The sequence below is a fragment of the Syngnathus acus genome, chromosome 3 (assembly GCF_901709675.1).
Source record: "Syngnathus acus chromosome 3, fSynAcu1.2, whole genome shotgun sequence".
Classification (NCBI taxonomy): domain Eukaryota; kingdom Metazoa; phylum Chordata; class Actinopteri; order Syngnathiformes; family Syngnathidae; genus Syngnathus; species Syngnathus acus.
Window position 1 is genome coordinate 20,693,296 of NC_051089.1, and position 18,478 is coordinate 20,711,773.

The 18,478-nt window shown below is 40.4% G+C and overlaps 1 protein-coding gene across 4 annotated transcripts in view; it reads right to left on the reverse strand.

Annotated features, from left to right (window-relative positions):
• shank2b (SH3 and multiple ankyrin repeat domains 2b) overlaps window positions 1–18,478 on the reverse strand; it is a 252,715-nt gene that overhangs the window by 172,059 nt on the left and 62,178 nt on the right. For all 4 annotated transcript variants that reach the window (XM_037247312.1, XM_037247310.1, XM_037247309.1 and 1 more), the window contains one exon: window positions 455–521. In XM_037247312.1, the coding sequence (XP_037103207.1) occupies window positions 455–521 (67 nt within the window). The remainder of the gene's footprint in view (window positions 1–454; window positions 522–18,478) is intronic.

The following is an 18,478-nucleotide window of genomic DNA, read 5'->3' on the forward strand; positions in this document are numbered from 1 at the left end:
AGAAGAAAACTTCTGACATCTTAATCCCAAATCTTACACAACACGCACGAAACTGAGCATTATGTTGTATAACCCGCCCACCACCACCAATTTCGAATTATATAAAAATCCTTTAATCCATTTCTTAGTTTCATCACATCCATCCACAGAGAATCGAATATACACACACTTTTCCATCAACATGTCAAGAAAGCAACCAATCAAATTCCCACATGATGGACACTCCTGGCCATCGAGGCATCAAAGGCATTGGTCTTTTCTCTCAGCCTAATCGGTCTCGGATTGTCCTGGTGTAAACATAAAGTTTCATCCTCTTGGTTCTCCTAATCCCATAGTGGAGATTATTTCGAGAGATTGTTTAAAAAGATCGTGGCATGGAGGATTTGTAATGTATCCCAGAAGAGATTCTGAAATACACACTGGTGGCAGAGAAGGGTTTTCTTAGTTTACTCACCTATATCAGTCTCTTTGTGGTTCTTGATAATTTCCGCAAGATCAAAGTTCCCTGCAATAATCGCAACCTGAAGAGAGAAATAGAGAAGCTCTAATTTATAATGTTTTTACCAAAAAAATCACTTCACAACAAAACAATATTGGGAAGGCTGTATTAGTTTTCACCAACAGCTGGGTTTATACATGTGTCAACAGATTTAACAAGGAATGAAGGAGTTGTGTGTATTTGATCTAATTTTTTCACATTGCTGATCACTGAGGTTAAATGCAATAAAATGGAAGCACCCCCCCTCCTTTAGTGAAATAGTCAGGGAGTCCTCTGACTTCTAATCTTCATGGATTTAACCATCTGTAGCCAGGAATCTAATCATCTGTCTCTCACACACACACACACACACACACGCGCGCTCATGCACACGCGCACGCACACGCACACACACATACACACACACACACATACACACACACACCTACACACACACCTACACGCACACACACAAGCGCACGCACGCACGTGTACATACACACACATGAGCATGCAAGTCGCATATTCATGTGTTTCTGCCTTTAAGCTTTCTGTTGCCTTATCACAACAGATGACTGTTACAAAATACAGTTTGTGTTCTGAATAATTTACAAAGCCGTCCGTCCGTCCGTCCGTCCGTCCGTCCATCTATCTATCTATCTATCTATCTATCTATCTATCTATCTATCTATCTATCTATCTATCTATCTATCTATCTATCTATCTATCTATCTATCTATCTATCTATCTATCTCAATCAGTGGTTCTTAACCTTGTTGGAGGTACCGAACCCCACAAGTTTCATACGCGCATTCACCGAACCCCTCTTTGGTGAAAAATAATATTATTTTTTTTCAAACTCAAGACATTGATGTTTATTCCTGGTGCACAAAATGAGCCGTGCATGAACATCACCTTGTTCAAAGAACAAAACCAACACAATGCATGAACTCTCAACAAATTACACATCTGCAAATCAGTGTGACTTCTGCTGTTGCCTTTGCGAGCCCAGTTCAGATCTGTCATCACAAATTTACACGATAAATCAGGTATGTTCGGACATCCGCAGTGGAGGCTCTGCCAAACCCCTGAGATCGACCCACCGAACCCCTAGAGTTCGATCGAACCCGGGTTAAGAACTGATCTAAATATATACATATATATATAATATATAATTATATATAAATATACATATATATATATATATATGCATGCATGTACCTTGCTGTACTGAGATGAATAATGAAAACAACAGAACTTAGTAACGTTTGGTTTAGTCAAGTTGAGATGGATAGGTGGACAGCTGTTATATGTTTGGTTAGTTATGTCCACTAGAGGACAGTAAAGAGATTTTATTTTTCTCGTACTGAGCAGAAAGAGATTGTTACGCTCATTGACCTAGAGCTCCTACTGACATGCTCCTTCTGCTTACAGTGGCTTCTACAGGCGCACTTATCGTCGGGTATTACCGTATCTTTCATTTCCACTGCACACGCTATCACACACACACACACACACACACACACACACACACACACACACACACACACACACACACACACACAGACACACACACACACACACACACACACACACACACACACACACACACACACAAGCACACAAGCACACAAGCACGCACTCACTCACACACATGCACCCACGCACACGTTTACACCTCAAGGGAGACCCAGCAGCATTATATAAGCATGCCCACTCTGAATTCTGCAGAATAAATACAAGGAGAAGAGCGATGGAGAGCTGCGGTAGCCTACTCTGCCCCCTTCCTCCACAGTTGACCTTTTTTCTAAACATTGAATTTCTCAGAACGAGCACTTGGGGGGGGGTCTCATTTGATCATGCTGTACACAAAAAGGGAACCTCATTGTTTTTTTTAGCTCCACTTCCCTAGTAACTACAAAGGCCTATACTTTAAACTGAAATGACAGTTAATTGCCAAGTCCCTATGCACTGTAGAAAATGATAGGCCTCCTGTGGAGGTGACAGGCAAGGGTCATGTCTTTGTATGTGAATGTTGGCTACCTTGCAAACTAACAATATGTGACTTCTATTTTCACTTTGTACATGTGTGACAAATCTTTTACAGGCTATTCTCTTGGGAACGCAAGATAGCCATGCACACTCAGTGTGGGCTGGAGTGTCTTATTGAAACAAAGTGAGAGTGTCATATTGAGGCAAAGTGAGACGTTGATAGATGAACTTATCACCTTTACTCGAACCTCATAGCTGATCTAATGATGACTCCAAGTGTGTGACATGTGAAGGAAGAGTCAGAGTGATGACGACTTCAACACTGACAACAACCCACTAGAGAGGCACATATTGTCATCAGGGTATAAATTATAGGCAACCCCAATTTTTAGGTCGAGGAAAAAGGCACTACAACTAATGTTTTTGTCTTTCTGCTATGGGGATATTACCTCACTAACATTTTCTAAACTTATTTGAAATGTGGATGGCAGAAAATAAATTGAAACCCAATTCAAATCGATATCATTTTACAGTTTGACATGCCCTAAAATGCCAATTAGAATACAGTGATCCCTTGCTACTTCACGTTTCATTTATCACGGCTTCACTAAAAAAACATTTAAAAGTCAAAATAAAACGTCTAAATTGAGGAAACATGTGTCTAACCTTTAGGACAATGTAGTATTGCTCCAAATGTTCGTTTACATTCCTTTAGAAGTCCGATTTCGCGTGTTAGCACGATCGCAAACTTTCCGCTAACTCGTTAGCCTGCCCAGTACTTCTTGCTGGTGACCGTACTTCGCGGATTTCACTTATCGCGGGTGGTTTTTGGAACCAAATATCCGCGATAAACGAGGGATTACTGTAATTCAAATTGGGTCCAATACTGTTTGTGACAACAGCGAAACTGGGATTTGAAAGTAAGATAGTAATTTGAATACTTGAGGCCTAGACTTGCCATTTGAAAACCTTTTTCAGGCAGTTAACCCCTTCCCAGCAGATCACTGTTAATCTAGTTGGCATTGATTTGGAAGATAACAGTGGCGGGGGTGGTGAATGTCCATCCATTTTCTGAACCGCTCTATCCTCACCAGGGTCGCGTGCATGCTGGAGCCTAACGGTGTACCACCGTGCTGTTTTGCTATAGATTATTGAAAACAAACAGATGATTATGTGAACATTCTTCTGGACCATCCTACTTTTGCATAAAAATATTTTGTGAGTAGGGCATAAACAGCTTTCAGATATAATACACATTTTAATATGAAAATGAATTGAGCATTTAGTCAACAGGGAGCATCCTAATCAGATGCTCGAGGCACCTTATACTGCTTCTTTTAATGCAACTCTGAGGCATCCCCGGATGAACAAACTTTTCCCCCTATCTCTCAAGAAGAGTTTGGTCACTAAGGCTGCCTGTCACTGTATAATATTTTTAGAATAGGTTTTTCTATCAATGGCTCCATCAATTAATTGAATAATCTGATAAATTGTATTATTGTTATTTATTTGGTATTGTTTAGTGATGAAAACTCCAAAAACACCTAAAACTAGGGATTGTTGTACGCGACCCAGTGGGGACAAACGGTACAGAAAATGGATGGATGGACCAAACCTTTTTAAACAGAATCAGTTACTGGTTAGGATATTGATTTTCCAAAGTAAAAGCAGATGCCTGCAAATATGTGCATTTTGATTAAACCCAAAAGATAATTGCTTTTGATGTAATTGATTTTCTGCTTTCATGAAGGGCAACAGAATTCAGAGAATTACTGTTGAGAGGCTTGAATCTGAGATTTGAATATGGTTCTAAACAATTACTTGATTATTAAAATGGTTCTTATCCAAATGAAGTGGCTTGGACTTTGCATCAGCCTTGCAACCACAGATAAGTGGAAAAAGGCTTCCAAAGTGCGAAACATCTTTTTGGTTGTACAAATTATCCTGGTACAAAAATTTCATTGAAATAACACAACTATGCTACATTTTGACTGTATGTTGCGTCACTGAAGTTCCTGCCCATCTGTCACATATGAAGTTACGCAACAAAGTATTTATTTGTGAGCTGCCTATGTTATAAAACATGTCTCTGTAGATGTGTTTGGTTATGTGCATGCTGCATGTGTTAAATGCACAGATCGAAAGATACAGTAAAAGCTTTTACGGTGTTTTGAGACGCTTGCGTGAGCTTCACGCTCACTTTATTTTTGTTTTAAAGTAAGTCAGACACTCAGAACATCTCGTATTTTAGCCCAAGCAGTGAGCATAGCCAAGCTCCACCCCTTGTTACCATGGTAACACAAAGTCACATCGAATGAGCTGTGGGTGATTTCAATTTTGCATGAGACCAGGCAGTCCCCCCTAAAACAATGGCTTTCAACAGGGCATGTTTAGAAAGTGCGATGGACACACTGTGAGCTTCTTTTACTTTCCTTATTCCAGGCCGAAGTGTGTCACAAACATTTTTTCAAGACACTTGAAAACTGTATTAATTTATATGGAAAATTGCACATCATGCATCATCTTTAAATTATTTCTGGGGTCATTTTAAATGATGACGCAAGGCAAAATCAAGAACAAAATCACCTACAAAAGCAACAGGAAACATAGTCACAATATATTCTTCATTATCATTGCGCCACCCACCATCACCACCACTACTGCCAAGACCATCATCACCGCCCTCACATTGATTCTTTTCCTGTTCCTCTCTGGTTGCCATGGGGACATATGGTTGTGTATAACAGAAGTAAATGTAGTGCTGGGGGAGGGAAGGATGAGCGGGATTATAGTGGGGCACTTGCAGCGGAGTTGAACAATGGAAATTTGGTGGGAACATTCTGGTTCAAAAGATCCTATCAAGAGTTCAAACTGGGAGTAAGCACCTAATGGTATAATTAGTAAATTAGTAATGGCAATTAACATGCAGGAGCATTCCCATGGTTTATTGTTATGATGAGGTTCCAACTGTCCTTTATGCAAATCAAATAGAAGCCAAATTTTGCTTGTTTTCCACAATATGCATTAGAGTTGATAAAAATGGCTACGTTTTCTTTTGGCCTTTTTATTGCTCTCTGTACAAGGTAAAAATGCAGGATACAGGGTTGAAATCAATCCTGGAATTTACTGGCTCATAACGCAGTAGCAAAGGTGGAAGGAACACTGCCATCCAAGAGCAGATATGATGTTAAAAACCTAATGTGCGGAAATCAATTGATGCTGATAAGCTTACCCAGTTCACAACTGATCATCAGCAATGGTTGTCAGAATGTGCACTTTGCATGCATATTGTTTCTGAAGAGCTGAATAAGAAAACTCTCGAACCCTTATTTACAGAAAGATGAATTGTTGGATTTATTTTAAATCTGTTGGATAAGTGGACACAACGAGCATAATGTACTGCATATTTGGGCTGAAAGCAACAGGCATATGTACCGTAATTTTCGGACTATAAGTCGCTCCGGAGTATAAGTCGCACCAGCCATAAAATGCCCAAAAATGTGAAAAAAAACATATATAAGTCGATCCGGAGTATAAGTCGCATTTTGGGGGGCAATTTATTCGACAAAATCCAACACCAAGAACAGACATGAACGAGCAACAACAGGCTAAACGATACGGTATGCTAACGTGACAAACACAAACGAGGAGCTGAGAACGGGCCTGACGTAACATTCAGTTATTTAAAAAAAACTATTACATAAATAACACGTTTATAAAACCATCTGTGTCACTCCAATTCATTAAATCCATCGATCGTCCTTTGTCAACAATGCCGTGTGCCGTGCCACAGTTCAAATTATTCCACAGGCCCATACAACGATATATAAACTATATTTTAAATAACTATCACATAAACAACAATATTATCAAACCATTTGTGTCACTCCAAATCATTAAATCCATCCATCAAACTTCTCGTCCTTTATGTCATCCTGGTGACAGAGGACATGTCCAGAGGATATGGCGCTTTAAAGTGTTAATTACTTTATTTGATTTTCTCTCTCTATTTTTCATGTTTTGAATATGTTCAAGATAAAGATATCAAAGCATGTGGTGATCAACTATACTAAAAATAACATGTGAAGTGGTCAACTATACTTGTAAGTGATGTGTTAATGATAAAGTAAAAATTTGTGAAAAAAAACATATATAAGTCGCTCCTGAGTATAAGTCGCCCCCCCACCCAAACCATGAAAAAAACCGCGACTTATAGTCCGAAAATTACGGTATACGTAAATTACAGCTCTATTGTTATGCTTCCAATGCACCAATTTACAAGGACAGTAAATTGTGACTGACTACCTGGAGATGCTATTTCTGGCCTTTTCTGTGGCCAATTTCCGTTTGGTATGGCTGGTATCAATTTTTGTCTTCAGAAATTGAAATACATAAACTCAAAGCTTGAGAGCAGTTATTCAACTGAGAAGAATATTTATCTTCCAAAAGCCTTCTCTTACTTATTACAGAATATATTTATCTGTACCTATACTATATACAAACCTATACTAATTAAAAGCAAGTCCAAATAAACAATATATTTTTATTTTACTTTTTAAAAGTAATTCAGGTTTGCTGATTTCAAAATGTAACCATTTACATATGTGATTGCACTTTAGTTTACATATTTAAATGTTCAGATATTAAGATGTGATAGACAGATTTTGGATGATTTGAATGAGGCAAAATAACATGCTTTTTCCTCTCAAATATATTGTTATAATCATTTGTTTCAGATGTACTGTAATTCTTTTCTGTATAAAAATTAAATTTGGTGTTAAAAAAGTCTTTTTTCAAACTTGAGTCTTGAAAAAGAGGGGGTCATCTTATAATCAGGGTCGTCTTATGTTCGGGCCAATACGGTAATTGCTGCGTACCTTTAACTTGGTGGTTTTCCCAGCAATATCCATGTTAGTGCTGTCCTACCCAGCCTTGTTCATAATGTGATGAAGCCTGATTGCAACAGAGGCGAACAGCTTCAAAGAGAACCATAAAAGGACAGCTACGATTGCTGGGCCCTAATGCTTGGTAACAGACAAGGGAGAACAAAATGAGTGGAAATTGCTAAGCAGCAGAGTGGCGCAGCGGAAGCGTGCTGGGCCCAGAGGTCGATGGATCGAAACCATCCTCTGCTATCTGGAGCTATTTTAGTAATGTAAAGCTACAGATTGGCTGTGGCACATGGAACCTATGAAGCATCTATCAAACCATCTAATTTTTGCATTAGGATAACAATGAATTTGCGGCTCGGTGGCGCGCAGGGTAGCACGTCCGCCTCACAGTTAGGAGGGTGCGGGTTCGATTCCACCTCTGGCCCTCCCTGTGTGGAGTTTGCATGTTCTCCACGGGCCCGCGTGGGTTTTCTCCGGGCACTCCGGTTTCCTCCCACGTCCCAAAAACATGCTTGATAGGCCGATTGAAGACTCCAAATTGTCCCTAGGTGTGAGTGCGAGTGCAAATGGTTGTTTGTCTCTGTGTGCCCTGCGATTGGCTGGCAACCGGTTCAGGGTGTCCCCCGCCTACTGCCCGATGACAGCTGGGATAGGCTCCAGCACACCCGCGACCCCCGTGGGGACTAAGCGGTTCAGAAAATGGATGGATGGATAACAATGAATTTCACATAATCTGGAAAGCCTTTCAAATGTTGTTCTTGAAATGAAATATTGTTAAGTTGAGAATTGACAACTGATTGGCTGGAGCACATGGAGAAAGACCCATCCTCAATTTACTGAGTTCACGTGGGAAAAATTGTGTCTTCTTTCACCAGTCTCTTCTGAATCCAAAGTGTAGTTACCAAATTGGATGGCAGTCAGGATTACCATGAAAGGCAAAGACGCTGGCATTTTGGAAAAAACACTTTGATGGCTCCTAATACTGTATGGCAGCAAGAGGACAAAATATAATAGAGAAAATGAAACAGCTCCACTTTGTGGCAGAAGGAGCTTATCACTCTATTTCACTTAACAACTTCGTGAGAGCCGTGGCCCACATTCAGAAAGCAGAAGGTATTACTAAACCCAGATTCAAAGTGGTGAGATCTGAACCCATGGAGCTTCCATGCAGCGCCTTAGACCGCTGGGTCGTACTACCCTGAAACATGTTCAAAGTCAAAGTCAAAGTCTGCTTAATTGTCAATTTCTTCACATGTCAAGACATACAAAGAGATCAAAATTACGTTTCCTACTATCCCACAGTGACAAGACATATTACACATTCAAGTAAACAATACAAAAAGTAAAAATGAGAAGGCACATACAATGAATAAATAAGAGCAATGAACAAATAAGAAGAGCAACTTGGTGGAAATGGTGCAATTGTGCATACAGCAGACAGTCCGTATAATAGCGCAAAAGTACAGGAGGAGTAGTGCAAGTGGAGTATTACTTTACAATCCTCCCAGGTTTTGCATTGGGATAACACCGTGTAGCTCTTGAAAAAAGATTTTGTAAAGTTGATAAATGACTACTAATTGGCTATTGGCATCTGGTGAATGACCCATCCTCAATTCAAAAAAGTAAAAAACAACAAACTGAAATTTTGTACAGTCCAAAATCAAAAATCTTGCACAATTGTACAGCTTTCTTATGCATTCTCCAATGACCACAGTAATGTTCAAAAGCTCCTCGATTGCCAGCCACTCAGAACACAGGCACACATTTGTTGCGATCAGATTTTGGCTTCATGTGTAGGTGGAGAGTGCAACAAGATAAAGATAATAAGTGCAAGAGAGTAATATTTTCCGCTTGAAATCAAGTGAGTCCACAGCATGTCTAGTGGCTGCTTGTCATTGTGTTGAGGTCAGTATCAGTAGAAGAGCTTCAGTTTGTGCCTCTCTAGCTTTACCTTTAGATTTAGAGAGTGATCTTTCTATGAGAGCTAGTGGACTTTCCAAGCAAATCCTCATATTTCGTTTGGGTCTGCCAGATCGGACCAGCATCCTCCCCCACAATTGGAGCCAATGTATCAATGTATTGGTAATTTATTTGTTGCTCAGTTCCCTCTTCACCCAAGTATCCAAGACATGTGGCTGCAAATCTGATAAAGCAGCCACAAGGTTGATCAACAAACTGTGTATCCTCGTACCAAAAGGAGGCGGGGTGCATTCCTCCCAGTCACAACATGTCAGGTCCCAATGTATTTGGCACTGTTAGCACTGAAGTCCCACCGCACCTGACCCTTTTGGCCCCTCCTAAATGGAGCCCATGGAAAGGTTATGCCATTATTTTAAGATATTTCTTAGCCCATCTTTACATTTTACAAAATAAGTTACAAAATTATTTAAAAAGAGGACTAATAGCTTTAACCCCCCCTGATTAATGGACTCAAAAGTTGAATAATGACATTTTTCATAGATATCATGTGGTCATTTCATTTGAAAATACATGATACTAATCTGGGCATAGTTTTGATCGTGGTCAAGTCAAGTCAAGTTTATTTGTATAGCCCTGAATCACAAGCAGTCTCAAAGGGCTTTACATGTACAAATTTATTTTTACAATTACAGTCAAACCTCGGTTTTCGAACGTCCCGGTTCTCGAACAATTCGGAATTCGAACGAAAAATTCGAGATTTTTTTGTTTCGGTTGTCGAACAAAATTCGGAGGTCGAACCTCGCGAGATGAGCCGAAAGGACCCGAGAAAACCCGACCGCGCGGCCCGGATGCCGACTGACTCCGTTCGTTATTGTATTTTCGTTACTTTGAGGATTGTATTAACCCCTAATCATGCCTCCAAAGAAAGTAAGTGAGAGCAGTAAAGCAATCCTAAAACACAAAGACGCTCCCTGCGCGCTGAGGTCCACTTAAATTTTGGAAAGTACATCAGGACTTTAAAAATATTTTCTAAATTTCAGCGACTAGCGCGGTGCAATTGCGCGGTCGGCGGCGTGCTACGGTTGCGAGTTCGGCGGTGCGCTGCAGTTGCGCGATCAGACAAAAATGCTGCGCAAATGAAAAAATGCTTAAAAAAGGCGTTTTTTTTAGTCTTGGAACGGACTAAAATTTTTTCCATTATTTGTAATGGGAAAAATAGATTCGGAATTGACCGATTCACTTCTCGAACCGCCTTCTGGAACGGATTGTGGTCGAAAACCTAGGTTTGGCTGTATTCTCAAAGCATCCCCTGATCTTAAGCTCCCAAAAGGGCAAGGAAAAACTAAAAAACAGCTACAAGGGGAAAAATGAGAAAACTTGAGAAGGGACCACAGATGGGAGGATCCCCTTTCAGGATCACCTGGCTGCAATGGATGCAGAGAGGGCACATAGAATACATAATATAAAAAATCCAGGAAAACCCTGACCCTAACCCTAACCATACGACGAGTTGAAAAGTCTCACGGCATGCGGCGGAAATGAACCCTTCAGCCTTTCTATGGAGCAAGATGGTGTCAACAGCCTGCCACTGAAGCTACTCCTTCACCCAGTGACGGTGCTGTACAGGGGGTGGAAGGAGTTTTCTATGATGGACAGCAGCCTGGCCAACACCCGCTATTCTGCCGCAGACGTCAGATCAGGCAGCTCTGCGCCCACAACAGAACCCATCTTCCTCACCAGTTTGTCCAGGAAGCGGGCATCCCTCTTGATGCTACTCCCCCCAGCACACTCAACACCACATTAATTAAGAATTGGGTTGAGTTTATTGGTAAAATAAATTTTTGAGGGCGATCCCGTACATATATATATATATATATATATACGTATATATATATATATATATATATATATATATATATATATATATATATATATATATATATATATACGTATATATATATAGATTTTTTTTTTTCAGTTTGGGTGGGGGGGCGACCTATACTCAGGAGCGACTTATATGTGAAATTATTCACAAATCTTTACTTGATCATTAATTAACACATTACTTACTAGTATAGTTGATCACTTCACATGTTATTTTCACTTTAAACCGCATAAGGGCGCACTATGGCTGTGGAATAATTGGAGCCTCACTGACAATGAGTTCCTTTCACTGACTTCCGGAGCCAGGAGATTTAATGATTTGGAGTGACACAGATGGTTCGATAAACTTGTTATTTATGTTATAGTTATTTGACATATACCGTTTTTTTCCATGTATAATGCGCCCCCATGTATAATACGCACCCTAAAAATGGCATGTCGATGCTGGAAAAAAGCCTGTACCCATGTATAATACGCACCCAAATTTTTATTTTTTATTTTTATTTTTATTTTTTTAAAAGTCGCAATGATCGTCACACACGCATCTGGGTGTGGTGAAATTTGTCCTCTGCATTTGACCCATCCCCGTGTGATTTTGATCCATCCCCTGGGGGGGAGGGGAGCAGTGAGCAGCAGCGGCGCCGCGCTCGGGAATCATTTGGTGATCTAACCCCCCAATTCCAACCCTTAATGCTGAGTGCCAAGCAGGGAGGCAATGGGTCCCATTTTTATAGTCTTTGGTATGACCCGGCCGGGTTACTTAAGTCCGTAAACGAAAAATTATTTCAGAAAAAAAATCATCTTTGGGAACAACCGGATGTTATTCTGCCGGTCAGTATCACTGCGCATGCAGTAGCAAACTCGATAGCGAAGAAATATGTGAGACTCTCAACGGGATCACCAATATTTGAGTGATGTTCCAGTTATTTATCACAATTATTTATTATTATAATAATAATATATATAATATATATAATAATTATTTATTTATTATTCACAATTGTCATGGTGATCTTTCTGGTGATTTCTTAACTAGGCTGGATGTATTTTTTTTAAAATAAATAAACTTGACTTTTGTTGGCGTTGATTTCTCCGACTGCCCAGAAAGGCACCACCGCGATCAGTTAGGTTAAAATGAAAAGAGAGGAAAGTGACGTTGTAAAGAACCATCCGTGACAAGATTTTCTTCAAAAAATGTTGTACCATGATTTTCTTAAAAAAAAAATAAAATAAAATAAAACTTTTTTTTTTTTTGTACCCATGTATAATGCGCACCCCAGATTTTAGGACAATAAATTATTAAATTTTGCGCATTATACATTGAAAAAAACGGTAGTTTATTTAGAGTAGCAACGTGTATGTTGTTAGACTTCAGCAGTTTCCAATTGTCTAGCGAGGCTGTGAAGTGGGGGAAGAGCGATCCAGGGCGTTTGCTTGGAGCAAACACACATATGTTGAGCTCTTGTTTTGTGAAATAAAGAGCCGGTTACCAAACCCACATCTTGCCTGGTACTTTGGTAACGCTACAATATAGTTATATACGTAGATCTGTGGAATAATTGGAGCCGCAACTGACAACGAGGCTGACGTCAGCGGCGCACGTAGGTCCGGAGTCAACAGCTGTTTTTTTTTTTTTTTTTTTTGACACAGAGGATGAATATTCCGATGGATTCAATAATTTGGAGTGACACGGATGGTTCGTTAAAATTGTTGTTTATATTACATTTATTTGATATATCTAGTCTGATGTCAGCGGCGCACGTAATTCCGGCATCAACAGCTGTGTTGTTTTTCTTTTTTTTAAGTGACACAAGACGAAGATTCCGATGGATTTAATGATTTGGAGTGACACGGATGGTTCGATAAAATTGTTGTTTATATTACATTTATTTGATATATCTAGTCCAGGGGTGGGCAAACTACGGCCCGCGGGCCACATCCGGCCCACGGGACCGTTTAATCCGGCCCGCCAACCCTGAATTAATTGTATTATTAAACTTTTTTTTTTGTCATTTTGCCTGCAATGACTGTGTTTCCCCAGTAGATGGGGAACCGCTCGCCTGCGCATTTACTACCGGAAGCCGTGTCAGAAAGCTCGGTGCACACTCACAAGTGCGTGTACGTACGTACTCAGTAGTACGGACATGGCGCACTCGCGCTCTATTTGTATCAGTCCCGAATTTAGAGCGTGGGCTGTGACGACAGCATTCTTGTAATTCGCTCGCTGAGCTTTCAGATACAGTTTTACGCTAAAGCCACCCACAAACCTTCCCCTGGAATCCTTCCATTAAAATGAGTGGCCCGAAGAAAAGAAGTGAGTGCCGAATGTTAAAAGAGTGGCCAATTTGGCTCGACGTACGCGACGTGACGTTCAGCCACATCAACCCGTCACAGATCGAGGTAAACGGATCTCTCCTAAGGATTGCCACAACAAATTTTACTCCAGACTATGATGCACTAGCAAAAAAGGGAGACCAACAACACTGTTCCCACTGAAAATGAAGGGGAGGCTCTCAAGTTTGTTGTAAAAAAATGCATTTTGAATATGATTTGTACACATAGCAGGGATTGAAACTAGCGACCATTCTCATTTTCAAACAATGCAGGATGCTCAAGGACATTGATGCACCACCTGTTTGCGACTAATCTTAACCTGTAAAGTTCTTAAGGCTTACTTTAAGGAAGTGTTTCCCGTTTCCTCACCTCTGTTACCAGGTGTTTGTGAGTTAAAACTCTGCTCTGATGTTCAGATACCCCTCACCGTGTTGCCGTTTTGATTACTTTATTTGGATGTATGCTTTCACCGATTCTTCAAGATGATATATTTGGTCAGAATGTTTGCTGTTTGATGTGATCTCATAAGATAAACATTTTTCATTAATCTGACCTGCAGGCACTGAAGTGATGGAGACTGTTATTCATAATAATAGTGTCGTATTTTATGAGAATCACTGATAGCAGTTTTTTAGTGATTTTTTTTTTTAATGCTGTTAATAAATGCATTTGTTTTCAAAAAACTTGTTTGGAATATCCATGCTTTACTACCTACTAAAGGCCAAAATCTTTTATGCAATGACCTTTACAGGTCGCTTATATTACTTCACACAAACACTACGTCCATCTGCTCCTGGTTCGGCCCTCCGGTCCAAATTTAGAACCCAGTTCAGCCCGCGAGTCAAAAGGTTTGCCCACCCCTGCATTATACAGTACATGTGTACATTTGTAATGGATGAATTGTTTATGACTCACTCATCTCAATCTCAGGGAACAACCCCATATGTAGTAGGAGCTTTGGTGCCATCGCTGACTCCAAACTTTTTTGCCTGAGGTACAAAGAATCCATATACCGTACTTGTATCTGGAGTACAAGTTGCATCAGCCATAAAATGCACAATAAAGAGGAAAAAAGTATATATAAGTCGCACCGGAGTTTAAATCGCATTTTGGGGGAATTTTATTTGACAAAATCCAACACCAAGAACAGACATGAACCAGCAACAACAGACTAAACAATACGGTATGCTAACGTGACATAGACACAAATGAGGAGCTGAGAACGGGCCTGACGTAACATTAACAGTTATTCAAATAACTATAACATAAATAACACGTTTATCACACCATCCATGTCACTCCAAATCATTAAATCCATCGGAATCTTCGTCTTGTCACTTAAAAAAAAACCACACACACAGCTGTTGACTCCGGAACGAGGTGCGCCGCTGATGTCAGACTAGATCAGGGGTGGGCAAACCTTTTGACTCGCGGGCCGAACTGGGTTCTAAATTTGGACCGGAGGGCCGAACCAGGAGCAGATGGACGTAGTGTTTGTGTGAAGTAATATAAGCGACCTGTAAAGGTCATTGCATAAAAGATTTTGGCCTTTAGTAGGTAGTAAAGCATGGATATTCCAAACAAGTTTTTTGAAAACAAATGCATTTATTAACAGCATTAAAAAAAAAAATCACTAAAAAACTGCTATCAGTGATTCTCATAAAATACGACACTATTATTATGAATAACAGTCTCCATCACTTCAGTGCCTGCAGGTCAGATTAATGAAAAATGTTTATCTTATGAGATCACATCAAACAGCAAACATTCTGACCAAATATATCATCTTGAAGAATCGGTGAAAGCATACATCCAAATAAAGTAATCAAAACGGCAACACGGTGAGGGGTATCTGAACATCAGAGCAGAGTTTTAACTCACAAACACCTGGTAACAGAGGTGAGGAAACGGGAAACACTTCCTTAAAGTAAGCCTTAAGAACTTTACAGGTTAAGATTAGTCGCAAACAGGTGGTGCATCAATGTCCTTGAGCATCCTGCATTGTTTGAAAATGAGAATGGTCGCTAGTTTCAATCCCTGCTATGTGTACAAATCCTATTCAAAATGCATTTTTTTACAACAAACTTGAGAGCCTCTCCTTCATTTTCAGTGGGAACAGTGTTGTTGGTCTCCCTTTTTTGCTAGTGCATCATAGTCTGGAGTAAAATTTGTTGTGGCAATTCTTAGGAGAGATCCGTTTACCTCGATCTGTGACGGGTTGATGTGGCTGAACGTCACGTCGCGTACGTCGAGCCAAATTGGCCACTCTTTTAACATTCGGCACTCACTTCTTTTCTTCGGGCCACTCATTTTAATGGAAGGATTCCAGGGGAAGGTTTGTGGGTGGCTTTAGCGTAAAACTGTATCTGAAAGCTCAGCGAGCGAATTACAAGAATGCTGTCGTCACAGCCCACGCTCTAAATTCGGGACTGATACAAATAGAGCGCGAGTGCGCCATGTCCGTACTACTGAGTACGTACGTACACGCACTTGTGAGTGTGCACCGAGCTTTCTGACACGGCTTCCGGTAGTAAATGCGCAGGCGAGCGGTTCCCCATCTACTGGGGAAACACAGTCATTGCAGGCAAAATGACAAAAAAAAAAGTTTAATAATACAATTAATTCAGGGTTGGCGGGCCGGATTAAACGGTCCCGTGGGCCGGATGTGGCCCGCGGGCCGTAGTTTGCCCACCCCTGGTATAATGCATAAGATGCAATGTTGCACGATTTGAAGAAGAAGCAAAAACAGAGTGCTATGTCAGTACGAAAAGGCTGCAACCAGCAGTGGTGATGTCAGTTGCAACTATTTAGCAGCGTGAAGACCAACAGAATGTAAGCTAAGGCCTACATTCACGCGCATTGCCGCTTAAACAGAACGACAACAGGCATGATTATTCTGCTCAGTACAACACTGGCATGAAAACATGAGTTCAGAAGCTTCTAGTATACAGTATACATTCTACTATCTCTGTAGCAACACAATGCCGTGTATATAAACATTTCTTTAGCTGGGTAATACATCAGAAACACCAGTAACAAGGTCTTTCATCCGCACCCATTCCCCTCACACTCCAATAAAGGGGCATGAAACCAGATGAACGGCGACTATACAGTGTATTAGCTGTAGGGTCCCTATTTTCATAGACTCGTGCAAGGCCAGTCTCATTAACCATGTTTGGGAATTCGGGCATTCCGGCAGATCGAGGGCATTATCATTTACACAACCCCGGCGTACCTGAAAATTTAGGGGCAGAAAGAACTGTACACCTTAGACCAGGTAAATGCAAATCTAGTTGCACCAAGGTTATTTTAGTTAACAAAAATTTATGAAATCACTTTATTTAAAAAAGATTTTTAAGGAGATACAACAAAAACAAAAATGTTATAAATAAACAATGGAAACTAACTAAAATTAATGCATTTTTTTGTTAAATTAACTTAAAAAAACGATGTTTTAAAATAAAGATTTACATGAAAACTATTTTGAACTGACCTACACTAAGTACCAAATTAAAGGTATTAGAGAGGATCTTATTTAGAATTTATTTTGTAATATTTCTCAAATTTCTCCCCACATACCAATGCATCATTTTGTGTTTGTAGTGTTTTGCCACTTGTAGCATTTCTTATTAGCAGCTTTGTTTTGTGTATGTGTGTATGCGTGTGTGTGTGTGTGTGTGTGATTTGTTTGCATATATGTTTGTCTTCTTTTCGTTTGCATCTTTTCTTTTTTTTGCATCATTTGGCCGTCAGCAGCACATTCACACCTGATGGCCATCGTACTCATGCACATCGCGAGACGTCGCTTCCCCAGTAATGCCAGAGACTTGTGCCATATCATCAAATGAACACATAATTAACTTGCTGTTTCTTAGTATCCTAAATGAGCGATTGAATATGATTTCAGAATGGGGTTGAGTTGATGTTGGTAACAACTATGCAATGGCACCTAAAACTCTGATGAGGTAAGCCAAAATTTCAAGAGGCAAGTCCACCTAGCCGTCACACCACAACACGGGCCCACTTCAAAATAAAAGCTTACGTAGGCAGTTGCATTGGCATCATTGCATTAGTATGCTTTTCTTTTGCAGACAGCCTCTGAGTGGGTGGCGTGTCCCGTTTTGAGCATGTTTGCAGCTTCCTTGACATGTCTAAATGACAGCGCAAACGCCAAATAAACTGTTACCGGAGGCAGAAAAAAGACCCTCTTGCCAATTTGAGGTACCACTAAAGGATTCGTATGAGTCTCACAAAGCGCAAAAGAGAAATTGAACAAGAGAGGATAATGTGGCTCATGTGAAGTCCTGATATGTGGCAAAAAGTCCCAGTACGCGAGAGAAGTGGCAGTAAACTGTATCGCTGCGTACTGGCACACTTAAAGCACTGGATACATCTAAGTATCCATTCTCTATAGCACTTGATCTCATTAAGGTTGTCTTGAGGCAAGACAGCTTTGGATGAGAGGTTGGGTAACCCTAACCCTGGACTGGTCGCCAACCAATCAGAACCAAGTACCATTCACAATCAAGGCCAATTTAGAGTCTTGAATCTATATTTTGTGGAATAAAAGTTTTGGAGAAAGCCAGAGTAGAACATGCCCATTTCATAGTAAAAGGCTAGATATTTGGTTCTAACCTGACTCTAATCCACAATGCTGCAACCTGCTGTCCATTAATCAGGGCATACAAATGAAATACAGTGGAGCCTCGGTTTTCGACCACAATCCGTTCCAGAAGGCTGTTCGAGAAGTGAATCGTTCGAATTCCGAATCATGTTTCCCCATTACAAATAATGGAAAAATAATTAGTCCGTCCCAAGCAACAAAATAAACCCGCCATTTTTAAGCATTTTTTCATTTGTGCATTTTTGTCCGATCGCGCAACTGCAGCGCACCGACGATCGCACAACCGTACCGCGCCACCGACCGCGCAACTGCACCGCGCTGGTCGCATTATTGTGACAGAGCGGTCGCTAAAAT